General features: G+C 39.2%; 1 protein-coding gene across 6 annotated transcripts in view; it reads right to left on the bottom strand.

Moving 5' to 3' along the window:
- Nucleotides 1-25,571, bottom strand: part of TENM2 (teneurin transmembrane protein 2) — a 2,093,216-nt gene that overhangs the window by 21,896 nt on the left and 2,045,749 nt on the right. For all 6 annotated transcript variants that reach the window (XM_048860042.2, XM_048860041.2, XM_048860043.2 and 3 more), the window contains 9 exons: nucleotides 24,568-24,687; nucleotides 22,358-22,619; nucleotides 21,311-21,578; nucleotides 20,038-20,181; nucleotides 16,445-16,694; nucleotides 12,437-12,457; nucleotides 7,598-7,830; nucleotides 5,963-6,117; nucleotides 4,549-5,423 (listed from right to left, as the gene is read on the bottom strand). In XM_048860042.2, the coding sequence (XP_048715999.2) occupies nucleotides 4,549-5,423; nucleotides 5,963-6,117; nucleotides 7,598-7,830; nucleotides 12,437-12,457; nucleotides 16,445-16,694; nucleotides 20,038-20,181; nucleotides 21,311-21,578; nucleotides 22,358-22,619; nucleotides 24,568-24,687 (2,328 nt within the window). The remainder of the gene's footprint in view (nucleotides 1-4,548; nucleotides 5,424-5,962; nucleotides 6,118-7,597; nucleotides 7,831-12,436; nucleotides 12,458-16,444; nucleotides 16,695-20,037; nucleotides 20,182-21,310; nucleotides 21,579-22,357; nucleotides 22,620-24,567; nucleotides 24,688-25,571) is intronic.

The raw sequence follows: 25,571 nt of genomic DNA, 5'->3' as shown, positions 1-25,571 counted from the left end.
ACTAGAAACATGAAACAAATATCATAAAAAGAGTGACTGAAGAGACTCTGGCTGTTTAATTTAAGGGGGGGATATGGTAGAGGTATACAAAATCACTGTATAAATTATATATATAAATTGTACCATCAATATATAGAGAAGTAAAATAGGACAATCTTACTTTGAAACTCAAAGACAGTACATTTAGAACTGACAAAAGGAAATACTAGTATTTATTTATTATTTTTTTAACACAATGTATAATTATCCTGTGGAACTGCTTCCACTTATAAACAGCTGGTGGAGGCCACTATCTGAAACAGAATTCTGGACTGCTCTGATTTGGTAAGGCAACTCTTATGTTCCTAAAATGAAGTCCCAGGGTGAAATCCTGGCTCCACTAAAGTTAATGGGCATTCTACCACTGATGTCAGTGAGTCCAGGATTTTGCCCCATGTTGTACCTACAATATTGCCCAGGAGGGAATGTAAGTAGCAGAGTTAATGAGGTGTGGGTGAGATCAAGAGCTACCCTGGAAATAGGAACATCATTGATTTTGAATAGGGCAGTTGATGAAAACTTCCTTAATAGGTGATGCTGGTGGCTCATAAACTGATTTCCTGGAGTTGCGCAACAGACAGATATAATGCATTTATTAAAAAATGACTATGATGGAGCAGGACATTTCCTGGGAAATGATGAGTGCCTGGGAGAAGTTAGTACCTAAGACTCAGCTGGGAGCCATTAATCTTCAGGAAATGATCTGACCTGGAGTTGTTATTACCACTGCAACATGACAAGAGGGGAAAGGTGAATGGATCCTTTTTTATTTTTATTTTTTGGTTAATGGGTGAAGTAGTTTCAGTTGGCATATACTGAGTTTTCCTAAGATTTAATGCACTGTGATTATCCAAGCATTTAGTCTCAATCATCTCTCAACATACATATTCAGGTTATAAATAATATTTTGAGAGAAGACTTTTATTGGTCCTTTCACCATTTTTGCCACATTGTTTGCAGGCCTCTCAAATTGTCCCAGGTATTGTTGATTACATTGTGCATCCCTTCTGCGTGTTTGCGCCAATATTCTATTCTGTATTCTATACAGAATTCCTATAATGTGTCTATTGCTGTAACATCTGAGCACCTAAATATTTAGATTAAGTGCACTGTGCACTCTTTAAGGCCTGAGTTCTGACCTTTAGAAGTTTAAAATATGCAACTGGTAGACAGCCTGTAGAAAGGATTTAGCTAGGTTGGTTTCAGATATGAAGCACAATAAAGGTGTAACAGCAGCATTTGCGCTAAGTTGGAGATAGGCAAGGTGTATATCCACATACATTTAAACATATCCTTATTTCTGTGTCTTATAAAAACAAGTCTGATTCAAGGGAAAACTTCATTACTTTCTTGGGATACTCCAAAGGTCAAGTGGGATATCATCAGGGACCACTTCAAAGATCTATTCCTCATGCCCCAAAAAACAAGCTTAAATTATTTTAAGTGAGCCTGTTGTCAGCTGTTGTATTACCCATGAGCTTTGACTGTTCATAATGTGAATGAAGTGCATTTAAAAAAAAATTCTGTAAAGCTTTTGACATTTTAAGAAGATTTTTATGTGGTCATTTCACAACTCCACTATCCTATTATGATAAAGGGAACTCATTATCTGTATTTGAATGTGTGGATATAATGGTGTTGGAGGTAACACATACTGCCTTTACAGAGCGCAGACTTGGTGATTCAATAGATTTTTCCATCTTTAATTGCTATGATCCTATATTTACCAAAACAAATGCAGCAATGATAGAAAGAGAGATCTCCCTCTGGAAATACTTCACACATTCAATCTAAAATGTAAACAAATACAGTGCGCTATGTCGACAGGGATTCTCCTATATTTTATTTAACTATTACTTACCATCTCGTTAACAAAACAGCTTTGTGCTGGGATGGATTCAGGATGTTAAAGAGTCACAGCTACAAAGGGTCAGCTCCAACAAGATGCCTCTGTTTATCCTTTGTCACATTTTTCCATATGGAGAATTTGCATTTTACACACTGGGTTAAGTTTCACCCTTTACACATTGTTTCCCACACACTTGGTATAATGCACATTCTTCTTGAAACTAAAAATGCCCCAGAGACACAGACAGCTTTGTGGATGGCATACTACAGATGTTTTGTAACCTAGATAGAGCTGATCATGTGGCTCTGTTCTTTAATTACATGAAAAAAACTTGGGCTGCAAGGGTATAGAATATGATCAGGGTGCTAATGCATATACAACTGGTGACATTCTAGATAAACAGAAAGCATAACCTTCCTCATCTACTGGCTGTATATTATTGTACATAGTACTTAGCCCAGCTGCAATACTTACTTGCAAAGCAGAGGAGACAATTAGCTACTATCTATCCTTTCTCAAACATACTAATTTACTAATCTAGTGCTTAATCCTGTATTACTTAATACCAGGCATACTACTAAGAGGTGCTTAGCACCAGGAATAGTCCCACTGAAAGCACCTAGCAATTTTATGAACACTGTAAAAATAACATATAATACTTTCAAGATGCATGTCAGCACATCACAGAACATGCAAGTCATATTTCCACTTTAGTAGTCTGAGAAAACGTATCAGAAATCTTCACGTAAAATCACACCAAGATACTGTCTCAATCATGACTTTTAATTACCCTTAGGTAAACCAATATTGTAATTTTGAATTTTTTATACCGGTAATTTAAAAAAAATAATGATTTCTAATTATCAATTGTTTTTAAAAAAATAAGTTTTTGTAATTTGTAATTATTCAAAATTATTTAATATTGCCATTTTGTTCATCTAAATCTGTGCACTTGTAATTATTTTGTATCCATTCATTAAAATATGTGCTGCTTGATTTAAAGTGTAGTTTCTAGGAAACAAACTAGTAGATACTACCTGTGATCTAGTGAACTTTGAACTATTGATAATCAATAACGACTAAGTAAAGGTCTATCTAAAATCCCATGCACATCTCCTTATCAAGAGTGTTTCACAAAAGTCAGATACAGTTAATATTAATTTGATTCAGTGATCAGTATTTAGCACTCTCTTGGGCCTCAGTAATGTAACTAATTAAATATCTGACATATGTTAAGGAAACAGGCCTGTTACGTGTTAAAGATAACAATTATGCAGCTTCACCTATAAGATATATGAAAATGAACAGATGTTCAAATTTGGGTGGTCAAATTATACAGCGACCACCAGATGGCACTGTTTTCCTTTTTTTATAAACCAAACACAAAACAACAGATAATGCTGATGTGGATTGATAATTCAGTTACGTTTCCAGCTAGATCAAGCAGTTACTTACGTTCAGGTATTGTTTTTGTTTTGTTTTCTTACAAAAAGTCAGCAGTGTTTAAGTAGTAGGCGACATGATATGATGCTTTGGCACATGTTAGTGGGGAAAAGCTATTGCTCAGAAGACAATCTTAGAAAAACAAACCTAGGTCCAGTCATTTGTAAATAAAGCTTGACAAATATTGTCTAAGTCTAACTTGGAAAAAATTATGAATAAATGTACCACTAATTAAGTATTTCAGCAAAATTCTCAATCTCTAGATAGAAAGCCTTGCCATAGTTAAAAGCCAAAATATTCAGCATATATAGTGCAGCATATATATATACACATATTCAGCATATATAGTGCTATTATTTAGGAAACCCTCTTGTTGCCCGTAAATTACAATAATACTATTAAGGACAGGATAATTGTTAGAGAAAATCTGGTTTGCTTTTCCAGCTTTTTAATATACCTAGGCACTTTATCTCTGATCCATTTCAGTTAAAGAGGAAATTCTGTCTTTTTTTAATCTACCTGCTCATGAAAACCAATGTGCTTTTGGGCTATCTACAAATTATATAAGTCACACTGGGGTCTAGACCTTGGGATCTAATTTCCTCACCTATCTCAAGAATGAGCAATCAGTAAAGTTAATCAACACTTTATCTCCTATATGTCATATGGGTCCAATATCCTGACATTTGAACAGCAAGACTTGTAATTTGAGTTCCAAGAGAAACTAATATTGAAATCTCTTGACAGAGGCAGCCCTGTGGGGTGTAACCACAAATTATTGTGTTGCAAACTGAGCAGACCAGTTTGGAGAAGGGGACTTCTTTGCACTCCCACTTATGGCGAAGAAAGTTGGGCCCAGTCCTGCAAACAGCAGTGTAAATGCAAGTTACTGATCCTACAAGGCGCTAGCAATTTGCTGGGAGGTGGGAGAGCTCCCTCACCAACCATACTCTGCACTGGGACTTTAGGGTGCTCAGCAGCTCACAGGAAGCATCCGTCTCAGGCCCTTATGTAAGGATACTGCAAGACTGTTAAAGTTAACAAAATCACACACATGGCTCCAGGACCCTATTACATCAAGATTTAAAGACCTGATTCAATGTTCATTGAAGCCAATAGAAGGACTACCACTGATTTCAATGGGCATTATATTAGGCCCTAACCATTCTCACTTGAAAGAGAAATGCATACTCAACAAATATAAAAAACTTTCTTACTCATAAAAGGTCGTCCACCCTGTTTCATCACTCTTTGTTGCCAAGAGCCCACTATTTCCATTGTAAGTCATTAATCCAAGTTCCAGGGTCTGGGTAGACACTACCTTGAGTCCACCATTCGTGCCGACAGCCAGCGTGACAATCTGATTGTCAGGCATCAGTAAATGGCGTGGCATTCCATTGTTATCCCGACGAATTTTTAAGGAGTTACCATTGTTATCGATCATCTCTATGACATCGTTATCGGCGCTGTAGCTGAAATTATACAGATACTCTCCGGTAACAAGACTGAGGGTGTACTGGTGGATGCCATCAGCATTGAAGACGTACAGCTCCTGTTCTCCTGGAGAAGCTGCCTCGTACTGGTTGACAGAGTTAAGAACGGGCCTGTTTTTACTAACAGCCCTAATGCGGATATTTCCAAGGTCAGCTATGTAGATAGTGCCATCTGGTGCCACAGCTAAGGAGGATGGGGAGTTTAAGATGGCGTCAGTGGCATAAGCATCATCCCCAGAATAGCAATTACAGTTGACGTCATTTTTGCAGTCACAGTCTGAAGCTGCTCCGGCTAGGAGGCAGATCTCTCCATTGGTGGTTACTTGGCGTAGTCGATTAATTTTTTTCTCATCTGTCTCACTGATATAAAGGACTCCTGTGTGTGAGATGGCAATTGCACTGGCTGACTCCAGCGCAGAGTGGATGGCCAGTTTGCTAAGGGAGTAGTCTATCCCAGGAACCTGACAGTGCATGGGACGTCCAGCGATGATGCTAACCTGGTGGTTTTCTGTGATCCGTAAAATGACATTGTTCTCCAGGACATAAAGTGAGTTATCCATGGGATTGACAGCAAGATCAGTTGGCCACTCCAGCCGCACCTATGAACCACACGATAATTCATTATTATTGTAAAACTCACACCGAAGAAGTAAATTGTTTTCAACACATAACAATTATATGTGAAATGGCAGCAAATTAGTCAATGGTTTAACAGAGTAAATCATGGAACTAAATGCTCTACTTAAGACTTGCATGTACAAATTAAAGCTATGAACAGTGCTAACTTTGGTTAATTATGTATCTGTTGCAAAGGACTGAATGCTACATTACTGAAAGTCGACAGCAAGTACAGAAAAATAAAAGGCAATTATACAATAACTTCCATTATCTCAAACTTATTTCTCTATAACTGTGTAAACAACTTGTGTTAACCACCGCAAGAGGGTAGGTTCATTCTTTTCAGTAACTAATTATATAAGCTGTTATCCTGCCCTCCATAATGTCATCAATACCCTCTAAATCCTTTTTCAGAGGAGTCTAACATACTGTATTTTCTACAGAGAATGGCCAGGCAATTATCCAAAGTAAATAGCCATCTGTTGTATGGCACATACACAAAAAGGAAGTAAAACTCTACCTGGGTGACATCCATGCTGGAATCACAGCTTAGTGGTCGAACAGCAGTTAGGTCATTAGAGCCCAGCAGAGTTGATATAATTCCATTCTGATCAACTTTTCGAATCATAGTGGCATCAACAAAATACATAAGCCCGTACTTATCCACTGCAATTCCTACAAAATAAGCAACAATCAGTGCTCTGGTTTCATGCTTTATTGATAAGTTTATTCCAAATATGGAGGGTTACAAGGTGCTGCTTTTTTGTTCATCCCCATTTTTTCAGGCCCTTCAGCCCCTGACACTGCAGTCCAGATCCTCAGCTAAATCAATGTACCTCTGTTGAAGTCAATGGAACTATGCTGACTTATCCCGTGGTTGTTTAACAAATCAACCTTAATCTTGAATCTTGCATTAACTTATTATTTTGCCCTATGCTCTTTTCTGCCTCTGTATAAAGAAACTTGAAACTATTTTTTTTAAAGAAAGATTTTTCTCCTTGATTCTTACATGAAAAATTCAGATTTCATTTCTCCTGGAAGACTCTGTAATTCGAAAACTTGTAGGTTTTGACCCCATAGACATAATTAAAAATGACTGAGAGTGGAAGTGGTTTTCACTCAGGATGTTTTAAAATTGTTTGAGTTCCATTCCTGCCAACACTCAGGCCTGGTCTACAGTCGGAAATTAGGTTGGTATAACTACATAACTCAGCGGTGTGAAAAATCCACAGCCCTGAGCGTTTCAGTTAAACCGACCTAACCCCGGTGTAGATAGTGCTAGGTTGATGGGAGAAATCTCTCATCAACCTAGCTATCACCTCTCAGCGAGGTGGAATAACTATGCTGATGGGAGTAGCCCTCCCACTGGCTTAGGAAGCATCTTCACTGAAGCACTACAGCAACTCCAGTGTTTTAAATGTAGACAAGCCCTTATACATGTGTTTAACTTTACACATGCCAGTAGTCCCATTGCATTCACTCAGGCTACTTGTGATAAATTTAAGCAACTATGTAAGTGCTTGCAGAGTAAGAGCCTTTGTGGGGGTTTTCTGTTTGGTTTTAATGCCATCTGCTTAACACAAGAATTGAAAGAAAAACTCTCTTTGCTAACAACTTGACAAACCCACCCTTTTAATTAGAGGGCTTTCAAGTCACCAATTTCAGTGCTCCAAGCAAAATAGTGAAGACAAGACTCTATTCCTAATTACGTTTGAGATGAAAAAAATACTTAATCCCCCAAAATCCTTTATGGCACCTTACTATAAATTATAAAGAAGCTTAAAAAGACACAGATCCATTTTTTCCCATTTGTAGGAATACGCTAATGAACATCAGAACTAAAATTAAGAAAAATACTACAGAAGACATCCCTCCTCCTCCCAAAAAGGACTGTGTTTCAAACAATGGTGTTTTCTCCTGTTTGCAAGTTTCCTTTTAGGAGGAAGCCCGATGCTGTGAAATCTCCTTTTGCAGCAAACAGTGAAGAGGTAATAAAGTTTGTTTTAACTAAAGCATAATCGCTTGCCAATCCACAGTGATTAAAGCACAGAATAAAAATTACCAAGCAAGTAGTGATTTAATTACTAGATAATTATATCCAGATCCAGCCTAGCCTCAGACAGTTGCTTTCTCCAGTCTCTTTTACTTCCTTTACCTCTAGGGCTCATTAGGGTTGCGTCCACTGCCTTCCCTCCATCTCCACATCTGGCTTCATCAAACGGCAGACACTGCTCTCCAGTCCCTGCCACCACTTCAGAGTTACCGGCCAGGTCTTTTGCACCAGTGAGGGATTTGACTCGGTAAATTCGTCGGCTGTTGGTGTCTGATACGTACAGTGAACCCGAAACGGGATCCACAGCCAGGTAGTATTTGTGAGCTGGATTGTTGCTTTAGGAGGGAAAAAACAGAAAACAGAGATGGCTAAGCAATCTAAAATCATCCTAGACCTTTTGGCCTTAGACAGTTATCTGCCATTTAAAGAACTAGAAAGAACAGTTTGACATCTTAATATTCTGAGGGGTCTGAGTTACTTCCATTTAAGGACATTGTTACACTTTTCTATTGAAACCCTTTATTTCCCACAGTGCTGATATATTACTGCTTCATTTGGGCACATTGCTTTTAAAAATACATTAGCTACAAGCTCTACAAATGGCATGGCTTCTATGCAACGTGAACCAAAGAGAAGGAAAAAAGGAATGAAAAATGGATAATGTGTCTGGGTTCTGATTACAGACTCATCAGCATTTTCTGAAGAGTGTGTGGAGCTTGTCCCTCCTTTTTAAAATCACTTTCTTCACATTCCACCAAACAATACACAATAGAACCCAACAAGCAAGTAAAAAGTAGAGTAGCTGACTTCTGTGCTCAAAAATATACACTGCAAAAGGCCCTTTCCTCCTCCCACTGTTATCCCTGTATGCTTGCCAGAAAGATGACTAGCCCCTGAGTTAGATGGATAAATCTGGCATTTAGTGTTCCTACACGTCGAGTATCAATGGTTTCATGCTCAGAAGGATTAGTACTGAAAAAGTGAGACAATGGAAGTGCCTTGCTCATAGAGTGAAGCTCTAAATCCACCACCAACCAGGCTGAATTCTGCACTGTGTTGAACCAATGTGCTGAGGAAAGACTTTTTTCCAGTGTGTACTATCACGTCTCTTTATTATTCCTTTGCCAGGGACTGTTTTTATAAAGCAAGTGTTTAATGTATTGAAGCAAACTAGTAAAGAGCATTAGATTCTTCATTCAGCACTCATATAATAAGTTGAGATGGGGAAAGATGCTGCTACACTCTGATTTGGAAGCAGGGAGTAGTTGGAGGTACCTGCTCAAGGCCAAATCTCTTTGGTTCATCTCTAACTGTTGTCATTCTTGTACTTCCCTTGAAAGCAGAAATCTCAGGAATGAGATCAAAGCACCAGCTTCTGAGTCATGAATACTCTGACACCAAATTCATGAGGTCTTACATAAGTAGAAAGTAGGTGCATAACAAATTTATCCTTAAACAAAGTTTGTTCTCATTTGTTCTTAAAATAGTATATGAAGTTGGCCATGTAACTAAAATCAGAGAGAGCCCAAGTATTTGGCTTTCACCTGGGCTACTCACCTGCAGTGACTAGTCGTGATTTGTTCTAAAAGTGGATGCTCAGATGTATTGCTGCATCTCTAATGAAACTATAATTTTTGACAGCTTATCAAATTCTGGAACTATTTTAACAAACCATCTGCAAATTGTGAAATTTCAGTCTCAGCCATTAACACATATAACTAGAGCTGGAGCAGAGGAACAAGATGGATTCACTTTAATGTGTTTTTAAACAAGATCTCTATTATGTTTACCAGTCTCGTGAGCCTACGGTGATCTTATTTAAGGTCAATGGAGATTTTAAAAGTGTGGAGGACAAATGAGGACAGCAAGAGAAAAGGCAGGTTACTTACCAGTAAGTAGAGTCATTTGCCTCCAAAGATCCACACTCCTGGATTCATATGGCAAAAGTGCACAACTCCAAGAGTGAGGATATGTCGAGGCAAGTTATGATGGAGAAAATAAGCCATTTCTTCATTAGACTCTCACTGGAAGTATAGCCACTGGCACCTGCTACAGATGGATTATCAGCAGCACACAGACAACTGTGCATATGTGAGGACAGCCAGATTTTGGGTGAGGAGGAGTGAGGAGGGACAGAGAAAGCACTCTCTATTGTAATCCTCCTCCTCTGCAACAGACTGACAGTGCCTGTAATATGGCATGATTCTGAGTCAATAGCACATTCTGCTCTTTGCTCAAAAACGGAAGATTCTGGAAAGGAGATTGATTTGGCTGAAATTAAATGGGAAGAAGTAATACCAGCTGCAGAAAACTCACAGGACCATAAAAACGAAGAGATGGAAGTACAATAAATAAATAGAAAATACTTGGCAGTTTTATCCCATGCAAGGATCTCAAAGCCCTTTACAAAGATGGGTAAGTACTGTTAAATCCATTTCACAGAGGAGGAAACTGAGGCACAGAGCAATTAGGTGACTTGTGCAGCGAGATCAGTGGAACACTTGGGATTAGAACTCAATCTCTCAGTCCTTTGTCTTGTCTTCTACAGCATAATACCTTCCCACTAGGTCATCTCATCACCTTCTCTCCCTTCCCCTTTCCTCACCAAAAAATATTTAACTGAATTTTCTACCTTTGCCTTGGATAAGTGCTGGGTTTGAGGAAAAGCCCTTAAGATGTTGACTTTAGCTAACAGGACCTCTTAGCTTTCCAGGAGATAAACACCCAGGTTTGTTAGTTAAAAAAAAGTTTTAAATGTTGTTTTGAGGCTTTCCCCTCTTTCATGCTGTTAGACATGCTCTCCTTTAACACTGAAGAGCAGGTTCTGTCACCATACTCACTTTGAGTAGTATCTCATTCTGCAAGTAGGTTCTACTGAAATTGAGGGGAAGTAAGGTACCAAGCACTGCAAGGTAGGGTGGCAGACTCTGGTACACAGAGGGTGCCTTCTGGTCCTCTTCCTCTCTATCTTCCTTGTGCAGTCATCAATATATACACTAAGCTCACCACCCCTCCCAGCTATCAGAATTCCATTCAGGCTGTGATCATGATGCAGTGATCTCATTCAGAGCATTCATTATCGTTTGTTTCAGCAACTCATTGGCACAGGTGCAGACCTGTTATATATGTGTTTGTTCTCCATCGTGAGCCGAACAAGGGCAGAGAGGGTGTGAGCCTATCCACCAAACTCAGCAGTGAGCTCACAAGATCTGAGGGGCTTTTTTCTCCAAGTTTGATAATGGGGAAAATCAACTTTGGCAGATGGAAACTGATCTAAAATGATGCACCTTCATTACTCCCACAAAGAACTAATGGCGTATTTCCTCAAAGACAGACATATCATATACTGGAGAACTAAAGAGTTCCCACACTAACACTCGACTGGCTAAGCAGCTTTGGCCTCTCCCTTTGCCATTAAAAAAATCCCTTTAATTCTTTATTAGATTTACATGAAGGCAGGGAACGTATCCTTTATTTAAAAAGGTTTTTAATAAAATAATCGGTATTGCTCGGAGATGCTCTACTACAAGGCCTCATCTCATAGCACTTACTAGTGAACATAACACTTAGTACCATGAGGTCAATGAGACTCAGTCTGTCAGGAAGCAGGTTGCCTGGGAGTTAGTGTAGGCCGGAGTGGGTCTTAGAGTCTGATTCTCTGCTCACTTACACCAGAGTAACTCCATTTACTTCACTTATTTCTTCCATTTAAATACTAAGAAAAGCCACCCATACACAAAGCTCTAAGCGTCCTAACAATTAGTTAGATTCACAACTGCAACTAATGGCCACCCACCAGCACAAATAATCATACAAATAATGAATTGACTCAGCCTCCCTCTTGATTTACTCCATTGCGAGAGGGGAATCACACTGTTAGGCCCCAAACCTCTGTTGCATCCATCTTATACTGGGCTCAGGAGAGATGGGGAACCATCAGACTATGGTCCCCAAGGGACCATACACCATCTGGGGATTGCACTGCTCTTCATATGCTGACCACTCTCCTTGTTCTACTCCTCCTCTACTCTCCATTGGGAACTGTGAGGAGGATGGCACAGAGGCTGGCTATGCAAGCTGTACAACTTCTGGGGACACCTGGCTAGTGAGTTTAGTACTCACGTGGTACAAAAATGAGATTTGAATGCCTTTGAACTAGAACTCTGTTCATGGCCTGGTCTACACTGCTGCTTAAGTCACTGTAAGTTACGTCACTCAGGGATGTGAAAAAATCACCCTGGAGCGACGTAGCTTACATTGACCTAATGTGATGTCTACTCTGCGCTGTGTCAATGGGGAGGTGGAGTACTGAAGTTGATGGGAAAGCACTCTGCCATCGACTTATCACGTTTTCACCAGACCCACTAAATCGATGCCACTGCATCGACCGCAGGAGCGCCGATTTTGCTTGCCAGTGTAGATAAGCCCTTAGAAATGGATTTTAAGCTCTAGTTAAACTAACTAATCCATTATATAACCAGACCACCACATTGTTAATAGTCAGTCAATATAAGAAAGAGTGAATCCAGAAAAAATTATTAATGAGTTGAAAATGAGTTTTTGAGCCATTTCCAGTTCATTAGTCCCTTTGAGAACTCTGTCCAGCATTTACAAAAGCTACTGCTGTAGTTTGCCTCCACCATTTAGACCAATTACAGACCACAGGGAGAAATGCTTATGTAAAAGTTAACTTTGGGTTCATTATACTTGCATTCCACTAGAAATTCCTAATTACTGTCAGAACTTATTTGGTTTCTTTTTGAATGTATTTCATAATTGCTAACGTTTATCATATTCATAACATACAATTAGTACATAAAAATGTTACTATATTTGGTACATGAAAAACATTATGTTACACAAGAAGCACAACACAAAAAGCAAACACAGTGAAGCAAACAAACTGTATCAAATTATATGTGAAAGAGCTTTTGGTCTTACCTATGTTTAAACTCTTTATTTCTTTATAGAAAGGGAACAAAAGGAAAAAAAAGAACAAACAGTTAGCTGAAGAATAGATGGTAAAGCATACATAACATTTTGTTTTTATTTTACAAAAGGACGCAAGAGAGGAAATCTCTCTTCAGCTCTAGCCTTAGGTTGGTTTCGGGATGAAGCACACCAGGGGTGTTGTAATCACCAGATAGTTCCCTGCTATGATACCCTCCCTCAAGGCATATTTTGCAAGAAACTTTCTGGATCATTGAAATAATCACTATGTGGAAAAATGTTCATCTTGTGTGCTGAGAGAGAGGGGAAGAAGGTGGCAGTTTACCACACGGAACAGTGGGCTTAGCGGAGAGGTGTGGTTAATATACAGTGAAAGCGGCACTAGGATCACTTCTAAGAGTTGAAAGCAAACACCTTAAACTACCCAAAAGTAGTTTCCAAGAGAAATTTTTTTTTAATCTTTCGACCAATTTCTACAGCAACACATTTTTGCCCTTTGGTCCCTGTGGTAGTTGCTTAAAGCAAGTTTGACCGTAAATGCAGCCATTGATCAAGAAATTCTCTAAGCTGATCAAAGTAATTCTTTGGTTACTGTTATTTGATAACAAAGCAATAAGAGACTGAACGATGTGAACTGTGTTTTATCAATTGATGCTTAGTGTGCTGTCTAGGCACAAGGCCAAAAGGCAAGTGCCTGCTATATTCCCACATGTGAATTAATACATTTTTTGTGCCTAGTGTGTGTTGTTGTGTTTATACAATACACGCTGAGTGGAATACCGATGATGTGCGTAACTCCTGAGCTGCAGCTTTTACAGCACAGTCAGAAGCTTGGAACTTTGCGAAGTTCATTCAGTAAATTGTGCCGTCAATAACAGTCCTGGCTTTACTTCTTATTAACCAGTGATATCAGTTAATGTCTTGGGGTAATTTTATACTGCTTAGTGAAAGTGAAATATCATGCATTATACTATTCTTGTATACAGTTTTACACTGGTGTAACTCCACTGACTTCCATGGAGTTACTCATCATGATTTACACTGCATATGTAAGACTAGACCATTATCTGCCACAAATGAAGGAATATTTTGGTATTAATTATGGAAATATTAGAAGCTTTAATAAAATTGTAAATATGCCAGTTTGGGATTCTGGTCTTGTTCATACCTAAGGGCCCAATTCTTCCAACCCCTACTCATGTAAGTCCTACAGATTTTCGTGGGACCACTCTTCTGAGCGAGGATGTTTTCTATGAGTAACGTTTGCAGGACTGGACCCAGATTCCTTTCTGAGAACACAGAGTTAAACCGACGAATGTAAGTCCTAAGACTGAATCAAGCCTGTTGTAGATTTTCAACAGTACCCAACATGAAATAGCTTCGTTGTTCACTGTTAGTAGTTGTTACAGAGGCCAAGAAAACTATACTATGGAAAACAGACTTTAATAAAAGACAAGGGTAGCCGGATAGAAGCATAAAGAAAGGATAAGCACCCTGACCTTTGCTGATGTGATTTCTTACTTTTTTGCCAGATTCTAAAGAGGCTGAGATTGATACTTGTTCACCTGCACAGCCAGAAGGGAACAGTGTTCAAGCAAGTCCTGTTGTAAATTTTGGGCCAACATTTTCAAACTTGGAAGCCCACTGCTATGCACCTATAAAAGTGACCTGATTTTCAGAGATGCTGAGGTGACATGGAAATAAATGCTTGATATTAGGCACCTCAGTTTGAAAATGTTGGCCTTTACTTATAAACATTATAGAATCATTGAAGTGTAGGGCTGGAGCCTGGAAGGAACCTCAAGAAGTCATCAAATCCAGTCTCCTGCGCTGAGGCAGGACAAAGTAAACCCAAACCGTCCCTATTCGTCCAACCTATTCTTAAATACCTCCGAAGATGGGGATTTCACAGCATCCTTTGGAAGCTGATTACAGTGCTTAACTAGCCTTATAGTTAACGTTTTCTCTAATATCTAACCTATATCTGCCTTGTTGTAGATTAAGCTGATTACTTCTTGTCCTATCTTCAGTGGACATGAAGAATATTTGATCACCGCCCTCTTTATGACAGCCCTTAAAGACTGTTATCACATCCCCCATCAGTCTTCTTTTATCAAGACTAAACATGCCCAGTTTTTTTATCCTTTTCTCATAGGTCAGGTTTTCTAAACCTATTATCATTTTTGTTGCTCTTCTCTGGACATGCTCCAATTTCTCCACATCTTTCCTAAAGCATGGTGCCCAGAATTGGACACCGTATTCCAGCTGAGGCCTCACCAGTGCTGAGTAAAACAGGACAGTTACCTCTTGTGTCTTATATACAACACTCCTGTTAATACACCTCAGAACAGTATTAGCCTATTTCACAGTTGCATCACATTGCTGACTTATATTCAATTTGTGTTGCTCTATAACCCCTAAATCCTTTTCAGCAGTACTACCACCTAGCCAGTTATTCCCTGTTTTGTAGTTGTGCATTTGATTTTTTCCTTCCTAAGTGAAGTACTTTGCACTTATCTTTATTGAATTTTATTTTGTTGATTTCAGACTACTTCTGCAATTTGTCAAGGTCCTTTTGAATTCTCATTCGGTCCTCTGAACTGCTTGCAACCCCTCCCAGCTTGTGCTGAGCTATGTGTCTCAAGGCAGATTAGAGCCCAACTGAATTAAATTAATCATATAAAATGAGGAGTCATAGAGTGGAATGACGTTCTACAATGATAAATGTTTATGGTGGGTCACACAGCCACACAAACTACCTGCTCGGAACATGTACTGATCTGCTAATAGGAAGCATGGCCAGTGTTATTTCACATCTGATGGTAATAATGATAAGTCTGTTTTCTAGAATGATGTTTTAAGTGATCCCAGGGGTGAAGAGGCATTGATGTGCAGTGATCCACAAGACAGGTGTCAGGGAATTGGCTTAAGCATAGAGCAGCCTTGATTCTGACCTCACTTATGCGAATATAAATCAGGACTCACTCCACTGAAGTTAGAATCATATCAGTGGAAAACTGGTGTGAGACCAGAACTAGGTCCATCATCTCTTCCTAGTCCAATCATTTTGCTATGTTTCTCAGCCACTGAAAGCGAAGCGATTGGTTATTGGTGGCATCACATAAATAGGTTAGCTATTTGAATTCTCTCGAGGTGTTTGGCAGCTTTTTAAAGTCTACAAGAGCAGTAGTTTGATCACGTTGCATCTCTTGACAGCTGCAGAAGTACCAAGGAAGTGTTCACGTAGGTTCCAATCATATAGTTTTTCCTCACATGAGTAATTAATTTGTCTCCAGAGACTGACCAGTAAGAATAAGGACTAGTCACATGAGTGCGGGTTTTCAGGAATGGCCCTTTCCTCTCCCATAGGGAAGAAAAAGGACAGTGAACAGAAATGGGTGAAATGGTCCACTATACACTGGTGCCTTTTCTATTTATGTGACCAAATCTTCAGCAATTGTTTGTGCACAGTGAGATAATTTTTAAGAACTATACTATCCTGATTATGCACGTGGCTCTCTGATAGCAACCTGATCTTAACTGCACTGACCAAACCTAAAGAAAGATATTTAAAAATGTGGGGAAGGGGGAAAGGAGTGGGGACAATGGCCATGAGAAAATGTTGATATCAAAAACTCTTCTGAACTCACAAGGCTTTTAAGCCCTGGCATATTGCTCTGGCTCACCAGTGACAGGCAGTCAATCCCATAGTCTTGAAAATTAGGTAGGCTTTGTCTAATAGTAAAGGGAGATTGTATTAAGTGATTAACAAAAAGAGAAAACAAGTTAATTTTTTCTTTGATCATCAGTTTTTTTCTCTATTAACACTCATTGCTCTATCATCCATAGATACTGAGCTATGCTTTTCTGTGCCCCATTTTTCCATTGGAAACTTATCAGGTGGCAAGTGACAATGTTTTAGAAAATTATAAAAAGGAATGGGAAAGTCTGATTTCAGCACAGGTTACTTATGTCAAAGGGCTATGTTTGACGCCTTACCTTAATTCCAAAATACTGGTGACATTCCTAGATGGGAAGATGCGCCGAATATAGTTAAAATCCCCAACAAAGAGGCTTCCATCAATTCCCACTGCAAGTGCCACAGGGGCCAAAAGCTTGTTTCCTTCTGCAAGACCATTGCAACTTGGGCAGGAGATGCTCCTTCGGCGCCCGTTCCCCATAATACTGGTAATCACGGCTGGCTGCTGAGTTAGAAACCGATTCTCTCCACTGCCTTTATGCAATATACCTAACAGTGAAGGGAAATGGAAGTGGTTACTATGATAGTTTGGAAAGTTGGCCTTTAGAGGGCCTGCTTTTAATAATTGATGTGACACTGGTTCAGGGATGTAAGGTGAAGTGCCTTCAGTTGCATGGTCTCACAACATTATAGTGAGGAGAGGGATAATTGCTGTTTTCAGGACAGCCTGAGCACAAGCGTTACTCAACTAGCAGTAAAGTTAAAGGTGTAATATTGGGTCGTATTAGAAGACACTACAGTCATTATGAGTCAAACCATTGTCATACATCTCTTTCTTCTCCCATCATACGGAGGTGGGTTAAAGGAAGGCCCCTGTTATAATGTCATCAACTAGAAAGCAAAACAAAGAGGCAAAGAACTGAGAGCAAAAGCAAAGAGGCAAAGAACCTGATAAGCCCCTGAGTTTCCTCTGCCTTCAGATTATTTCTATTATTATATGGACTCTCTTGTGTCAGCTCTCCTGTCTTCTTCCTTCTTCGCTTCTCGCTCTCCTGCTCCCTCTCGCTGTCCTTCACACTCAGGCAAGGACAGCAAAAGAGATGAAGGGAAGAAGAAGAAGGGGGAAAAGGAAAAAAAGTCAGAGACAAGAGTAAAATGCCTGAAGAGGCTTTCAAGGGCTAGAGGGAAAGTGTGGAAGGCAGAGGAGCAACCCCATTTCTGGGGGTGGGAGGAATGTCTGAATTGAATTCTCTCGAGGTGTTTGGCAGCTTTTTAAAGTCTACAAGAGCAGTAGTTTGATCACGTTGCATCTCTTGACAGCTGCAGAAGTACCAAGAAAGTGTTCACGTAGGTTCCAATCATATAGTTTTTCCTCACATGGGATTTGGGAATTGGGACTGCCAACCACCCTGAGAGATAATGTGAGTCCTGCCTCTTCTAGGGCTGCCAGGGTACTGCAGCTCCAAACAGCACGGAAAAGCTGTCGCTAACAATGTGGTCAAATAGTATGGAAAATACCGTAGGAAACTATCAGCCACATGTTCATTTGAAAATCCAATTATTATATCCTTAAGTGAAGAGGTTTGTAGCACGGCCATGAGTGCAGCTATCACCACGGACAGCTGTAACAACCATCACACCGTATGCAAGGGTGGAATGCACATGCTGGTACAATGCCACAAAGCTCAACCTGCCACATAGCATCCATGGAAGTATGTGTTAAATAAACTGACCTCACTGATTTTGAACACTACACCTAGAGTTCTTGTGCAATTAACTATTCTGCAACTTGCTCATGCAAGCAACAGAAAGAAGGTTCCCGAAAAAAGTTTGCGAGGATCACAAAAAAAGATATGCTAAAGTCTCCAACTCCCTTAGTCCTGTTGGTAAAAAATTTGAAGAACAGTAACCGTTTTAGATCTGCCTGCATAGCTATTAGCTCAAGGTACTTAAAGTCTAAGACAGAGAGAGAGAGAAACAGAAGAAGTGATGACAGGAATAGATCAACAGAAATAACTGGAGAGAAAGAGAATAGTTAGCAACTGCATATTAAGTAGTTAATGGAGCTTTGCTTTGTTTTGCAATGCACAATTAACAATGTTATGACTGCAGAGGTTTTTGTCCTTTTTCAGACTGTGAGCTCTTAGGGCTAAGGCTATGTCTCCCTATAAGTCTGTGAAGCACATGGCCCATTTTAGGTGCTTGTTATAATATAAAGAATACTAATAATTTAATTGCAGAAAAATTACACAATTACATGGATCATACACACGAAGTGGTACAGTTACAACAATAAAAATAACTTGTGTGCTGAAATCTTTGACATTTAAAGCCTCTTATTGACTCACAAATGCCACCTAAACTCTTTTTGACCAGCTTCTTGGGAATCTCTGGTGGCCTAAGACTCTTTAAAATAAGTTTTTCACAAATTGACAGAGTCAGTACTTCAGTTAGCTCATTAAACTGACATAGTCAATCATAGTAAAAACTGGCATTTACCAGAGTAACTGCTCTAACATATTAAAAAAATAGTGGCCCCATTATCTAACCCCAGACTCCACTGTCTTCTCAAGCCTGTACTTGGCTCTTCTGGAAATTATTTCACCCTGGCTAAAGTCTAGTCAAGTAAATTTGATGAAAGAAACACTTAAGAAACAACTAGCTGAACCTGAGTCTACCAGAAGGTAAAAACGTGGAAACACTGTTTCTATATAATTTACCCCTAGAACCCAATGAGAAGAGGGCTGAAAGTTAAAGTTACAATGAAACCTACTACCCTGTTTTCTGATGTCTTCAAAGCTGACGCAAACATTTCCACAAAGTGTCTGATGCTTGAAAATTGCTTTTACTCTCTGTGCATCTCCCTCACACCCAGTGGAAAAACACACAAAGCTCAGACCCTGTATGCCACAAGAAATTGATCAAAGGATTTCTTGTTGGCTTTTGTGTTACTAGCTAACTGTCCTGACATTTTCTGGTTCCGAGTATTGCAAGTCCCTGACACCACGGTAGGTTCAAAGGAGGTGTTTTTTTCAGGTTTGCCTGGAATAGAGTTACTGTGCAATGAACTAGAACTCTCTTCAGTTGCTAGTGCTGCAGCAACATCTTTGTGTAGCTGACTGCTTGCGGTGGCTGCAGAATGGATGTAAACATATTCACACCGAAGAACACCTAAGTTTTGCAAAATTTTCCAAAAGGACATAGCGCGGAAGCAGAGATTATTTATTGTTTTTAGAATTGACCCAGTAGGCCACGGTGGTTGGCTTTCCTCGGGTGGTGGGGTAAATGGATTTGTTTAGTCAACCTGACATCATACAACCGTTGGCTAGATCACTTGGCAGTGTTTTTTTGCAACAGATCTGTGTTATCATCAATAGGTAAGTAGGGACTTCAGAGGCCTCTTCTGATGTCACTTGGTCCCTCTGATTGCCATATCCTTGGCCTGTGTTTTAACATCTATAAAAATCATGTTTCCTGTGTCCAATTTGTGTGAGATATTATGACTATAACGGGACTGGGGTCTCCCAGCTCACCAGTTCATGTCTCTCAGTTTTCCCTGGGTTTATCTTTCAGGAGGATTACAGGAGCCAAAGACAAACACAAGGAATCAGGAAAAGTCTCAGAGAACATTGGCAGAAAAAGGGGAGGAAGAAAAAGGATCAGTGAAGCAGAAGGAAATGCTGGGGAATTTAAGAATGTGCTGCTCTGTGGCAGCGTAAGAAGCGATTCTTGGAAAATGACACAATTATTCTTAGAAACAAAAACAGTTCAAACTTTACAAAACTTTCCAGAAATGTAGTGAGAAAAGCAGTGGAACTGGATTTTTTACAGACGGACAGAAGTTGCTATGATGGCATGTAGTTCAGAAAACACATGGAATCAGTTAACTCACCACTCTTGACATTAAGTACATGATGTTTATCCAAAGACCAGCCCCCTAGATTTGAGGGATCTAGTTCAAAGCCTTGCAGCAGCGCTGTCCTCTTCTCCCATAAGATCAGGGTTGGGCACGTCTCATATTCAAATCCCACAGAAACTGGGGGAAAAATGGTGATGATTATTGCATAAGCAATGGACCAAAATGACTGGACAGTTTTTCAAATAGTAAAACAACTGGTTCCCAAACAGTAAGTCAACTGGTTCCCAAACACTTTCAATGAGATGGAGTGATTATGCTCTCCTCTTTCATTCCACAATATTAAACTCAGATCTTTGACTTAATTCAACCTTGAAACTTGATTCCCTTGTACTCTGTAGGGACCTGATGACCTTTTCATTGAATAATTGGCTTTGGGAAGTGACCAGTTTGATGAGGGGAGAGTAGGAAAAATCATTAAAAATTCTAATAAAAATTCTGCTATTAAATCACAGGACAGGATTCTACTTTTAATTAGCCTGATAGTCACCACATTTATTTATTATATTTAATGGTATTTTTTTCATATGCTATATAACAGCTCATTTAAAATGGTATTATAGAAGGCAACATCTTGTATTGGCATATATATATATATACACACACACCCATACACTACATACATTAACCTAGGATCTGTGAATTATTGGGAGAAGAGGTGCTATCGTGTGCAAGTCTTTAGAATAATGTGAAAGTGCAAGAGCAAGCAGATCTTCACAATTTTCTTTCCAGATTCACATTGCTTTAATGCGCATTTGTAAAATCCTTACATCAATTGTTTACATTTTCAGATACAACTATAAAAGTTACAAAGGTTTTTAAGGCCATTTCTTTTGTTGCTTGCTAGAATAAAGATCTCTAACTATGCAATTTAAAAATGGCTATAAAAGTGCTGGAATGACCCCTGTTAGAAAATACCATTTTAATCGTAAGCATACTACAATACAGGCAAGTACTAACAATATACACTAGATTGCAAATGGACTAGAGTATGCATGCCATTCCAAAGGTTAGAATCACTTTTTACCAACCAGGATATATGGAGACCAAATTATTCCTTCTACTAAATGTGTAGATGAGGCACAATCCAAGGATAAAATTGTATAAAGAAGGCAGAATTTGCGTAGTTTGTATTTGAGCTATAGGTAAATTCTTGCAACAGTCCTTATTTCAGTATTCTTACTAAATTAGCCATTATAAGCACTACATCATCATTTGAAAGTTTTAGAGTTTGAATGTCATGACATACCTACAGCATCTGACAACCCATAAACCTTCTGACCATATGCATCAGTTTTGTCCCAGATAAATGTATATGCCAAATTAGGGGATGCCTGGAATGATTTTTGAAACAGATGCCCTTCCACTGCTACCATCAGATGAACTTTAATTAGATTCAGAGGCACAAGAGATTGGGTCATGGTGATCTTGAGCAAAGATTTGTATCCAGCAGTACGGGAACTCAGATAACAGAGCTTTATGTTAGAGCCAGGGAACTCGATTTCTTCATGAAGAACCTGGATGGAAACACAGAATAGACATATTAAACTTGCCACTGTACACTTTATTTCGAAGAGATATCTGTTTGCACTTTACTTAAGAACTAACAACTTTCTGTGGTTGAAAATTTGTATCCTTGCCATGCTGCAGTGATACAGTTTAGGTTATGATTTCTGGATTAATAATTGTATGTCACTGTTATGTTTTCTTTTTGAAAACAGTCTGTTGGAAAAATTGTAAATAAAAACAACAGGCTTTATTGATAGTTATATACATAGGGGCCACAAGAGGCTGCAATTATACAAACCTGCGACTTCCACTGGCAATTGGTATAAAGCAAAAGGGATGCCAAGATGGAATAAACTAGCAATAATAATAATAATACCAGTGTAGATTATTAAATAATCCGTTATCGTTTATCCCCCGGACTAGCATAAGAGAAAGCAGCTTGTGGTTAGTTGCACATACAAAGTTTTTGCAAAATTCTCTTGAAATAACCTTAGCTATAGTTAGAAATACACAGGACTTGATGTACAATGTGATAATGAGAGGCAGTAGGAGAGAGTGTAAGGTAGTCGAGAGAGATGCCTGGGTGAGATAAGCCTAGCACAGCTTCTACAAGCTTCATTAGAGAAGTCTGTCTTTTAGCTCATCTGTTAGAATCAAAACACAAGGGTACCAGTTGAAGTTCAGTGAGTGGACGGTAAAACTCTGATAATTGGGTGTACCATCTCTGATGTGTGGCTATCACAGTGAGTGATTGCTTCTACATTCTTTTCATTCCCACAAATCATACCTGGGTTTCTGGTACTATGGGATTCCGACCAGGAGCATCACTGAAGAATGTTGAAAGTGGCGATGAAATGATGACTGGATCAGGACGGACAAAGCCACTTAAATCACAGCTGGGAATGGAGTTCTCCTCAGTTTTCATCACGAGCGTATCCATGGCGTAGAAGCTATTCCATGGCAGCCATACCGTCCTTTCCTGACTCATGAATGGGGCTCGCTCAAAGTGCAGCATTAGGGAAGCTCCACCATTTGCAATCAAGTCAAACCTAGGAAAATGTGGGCTTAACATAAGAGGTGACCAGATTGAATAGTTCCACAGTGATAGCATTCCCAGCAAATGGAAATTAATGATAAGAATTAACACACACATCCTGGCTCAGGCTATTCACAATGGGAAATGGAACTGTTAACTTCTAAGCTGCTGGTTGAAATTCAGACACGATCAGCAGTAACTTAGGCTATGTCTACACAGCACACTTTACAGCGGCACAACTGCGCCGCTACAGCAGGGCCGCTATATGGTATCCAGTGTAGCCATTCTTTGTCGGCAGGAGAGAGCTCTCCCACTGACAAAGCGCTGTCCACATCAGCGCTTTTCATCGGTAAAACTTTTGTTGATCAAGGGTTGGTTTTTTCACACCCCTGACCAACAAAAGTTTTACTGATGAAAGTGCAGTGTAGACATAAAGTCACTCTTACAAGTTTATTTCTTAAGTGAACAAAGGTCCATCTCTGAAAACCACTACCACCACCACCACCAGATCTGATGTTAATCAGCACCCTCGTGAACATTCTCAGCAGAAACCGCAAGAGCTTACTGAGCCTGGATACTGAATTATCTTTTCTCTCAGGATCTGTCCCCCTGGAACAGCATTGCAGTGTATGGCACTGGTAGAGAAGTGATGGGAAACTTGGGCTGTCTCCGTTCTGTGGCTCAAAGAATTTTCGTCTCCAGGACCAGTGATCTGGCACCTTTCAGAAGCACCAGAGACAACACATAATTGTTGATAGTGGAGGGGGAGGCAGGGACACAATTTAAAGTTTCTGGTGGTATGCAGCAGGGCTCAGGACAGGGCATATAAACCCTGGCAGGAATCGGGGGGCATGTGACCCCGTGTACCCTCCCCCCCACACACATCACCTCTAAGAAGCACTAAACATTTACTCTTACCTCCCACCCCAAATATGATTTGCACATGTATATGTGCATGCCCATTAGCCCTTGGAAATCTGTCTTCAATAAATAAAATATTCACAGATCTCTTTTGCAAGAGCTAGAAAATGGTTATTTTTTCATGTATTATATTATCTCTTGGCAATGCAATGAACTGAATTACCAGTACATGGAATAATGTAAAACAATAACATAACAGGGCCTGATTCACAATTGAGTTACTCCAGTGTTACACCAGAGTAATGCTATTGATTTCAATAGCATTTCAATAGCATTACACTGGTGTGATAATGTAGTAAAACGCTGGACTGTATGGAAATTCACATGCCCCCTATGTTGATTAATGTCAATTATTCCAATTCAAAATTTTTGTGGACTATAGATACACATAAAACTGCAAATATTTACAGTGCATTTTCCATAGATGTTTTGTTTTAGTGCCATGTCCAATAAATTAGATAAACCATGACACTTTCATTTTTGTTTGAGCTGAACTGGTGTGCATTTCAAATCAGATGATACAAGAGGGAAAAAAGCAGTTCTTCACACAGCGGGGAATTGTCTAAGTATATTCAATTAGAATCTTTTGATTATGTTCTACCCTAAAGAAACTCTAAAGATAGTGGATCTTCAAAAAGGAAAGATAGAGGCAGAAGGGAACTTTTAACAAAATATACTGTTCTATAATGATACTTTTTTTCCAGCAATGTGTTGGCCTGCCTCGCATTTTAAAATGAAGTATTTCTGGTCTCAGCTGGATATTGCTGTAGTCCACAAATGTTTTCATAGATACAGGGCAATTTATCTGAAAGGAAGTCTGACTACTAACACATTATTATCAAAAGTCAGCTTTTTCATATTCACTTTCTGTTAGTATTCAAAATGCTATGTGAAAAATTACTTTTGTGTTTACTTGATAGCTGTTTGGCCCAGTAGGAATTCTGTGCATGATACCACATGGTCCCACTAGATAGCACCATCTGTTAATCTGCAGAGATATTACATACTAAGTAGGTGCAGAATGAAATAACTACACTTACGTGCCATCCTGACGAGTGATGGTGTAGCCGTACTTTGGATACTTGACAAATGACACATTGACTCCAACAAGTGGAGTCCCATCTGTAGTCACTACTTGGCCTCTTATAAGAGACACAAGACTGAAAAAGAAACACAATTAACTATGTTAACTATGAAAACAAGGGTTGTGGTGTTTATAAACAGACTAGGGACACTAATCTGATCTCATTTACTCCAGTGTAAATCCAATTTATTTTGTATTTACACCAACACAACTCAGAATATTGCCCATTTATTTAATTTATTTATGTGAATACATATTGATCTGAGTTGAGTTTATATATATACTCAACTCAGATCAATATGTATTCAAATAAATTCATATTTAATCCATATAGAGAGTTCTATATTTGCTGAATGGAGATGAATGTCTTTATGTGAGTGGGTCAGCTGTGATTATTGAATCATTCCTCCGGGTCTGGTAGCACTTCGATGTATAGAAAAGGAATGCCACATGACTCATTGAAGTGAGAGCTTGGAAGGTCATTCTAGCAATAAAAGATTTTTGGATACATTTTCAAAATTGCCTAAATGCCTACATCACATTTTCAAAAGAGCCTAGGTCCCATTTTCAAAAAAGACTTAGGCACTTAGGGCCATATTTTCAAAAGTATTTCAGCTTCTAAACTTGCAGATAGGAGCCTTGTGGGTTTTCCAAAGGCACCCCAGTTTAGGCACTAAATTCCCATTGAAATAAAAACTAACAATATCCTTAGGTGCTTCAAAGAGTCTCAATAGGTGCCTTTCTCCATCTTTAGGAGCCTAAATATCTTTGCCACTTTGGCTCTGAGAGTTGGATTTACTTCTCAGTTCCACTGGTTTTACATTGGTACAATTCCACCGATTTCAGTGGAGCTACTCACCATTCACACCAGTGTCACTGAAAACTTAACGAGGTCTGTTTGCTTTCTGACAGTTGATTTTTCATTGGAGGATGTTCTCCCAACTTTTGAACTTTCATATT

The sequence above is a fragment of the Caretta caretta genome, chromosome 8 (genome assembly GCF_965140235.1).
Source record: "Caretta caretta isolate rCarCar2 chromosome 8, rCarCar1.hap1, whole genome shotgun sequence".
Lineage (NCBI taxonomy): Eukaryota > Metazoa > Chordata > Testudines > Cheloniidae > Caretta > Caretta caretta.
This window is presented reverse-complemented; position numbering and strand designations above follow the sequence as displayed.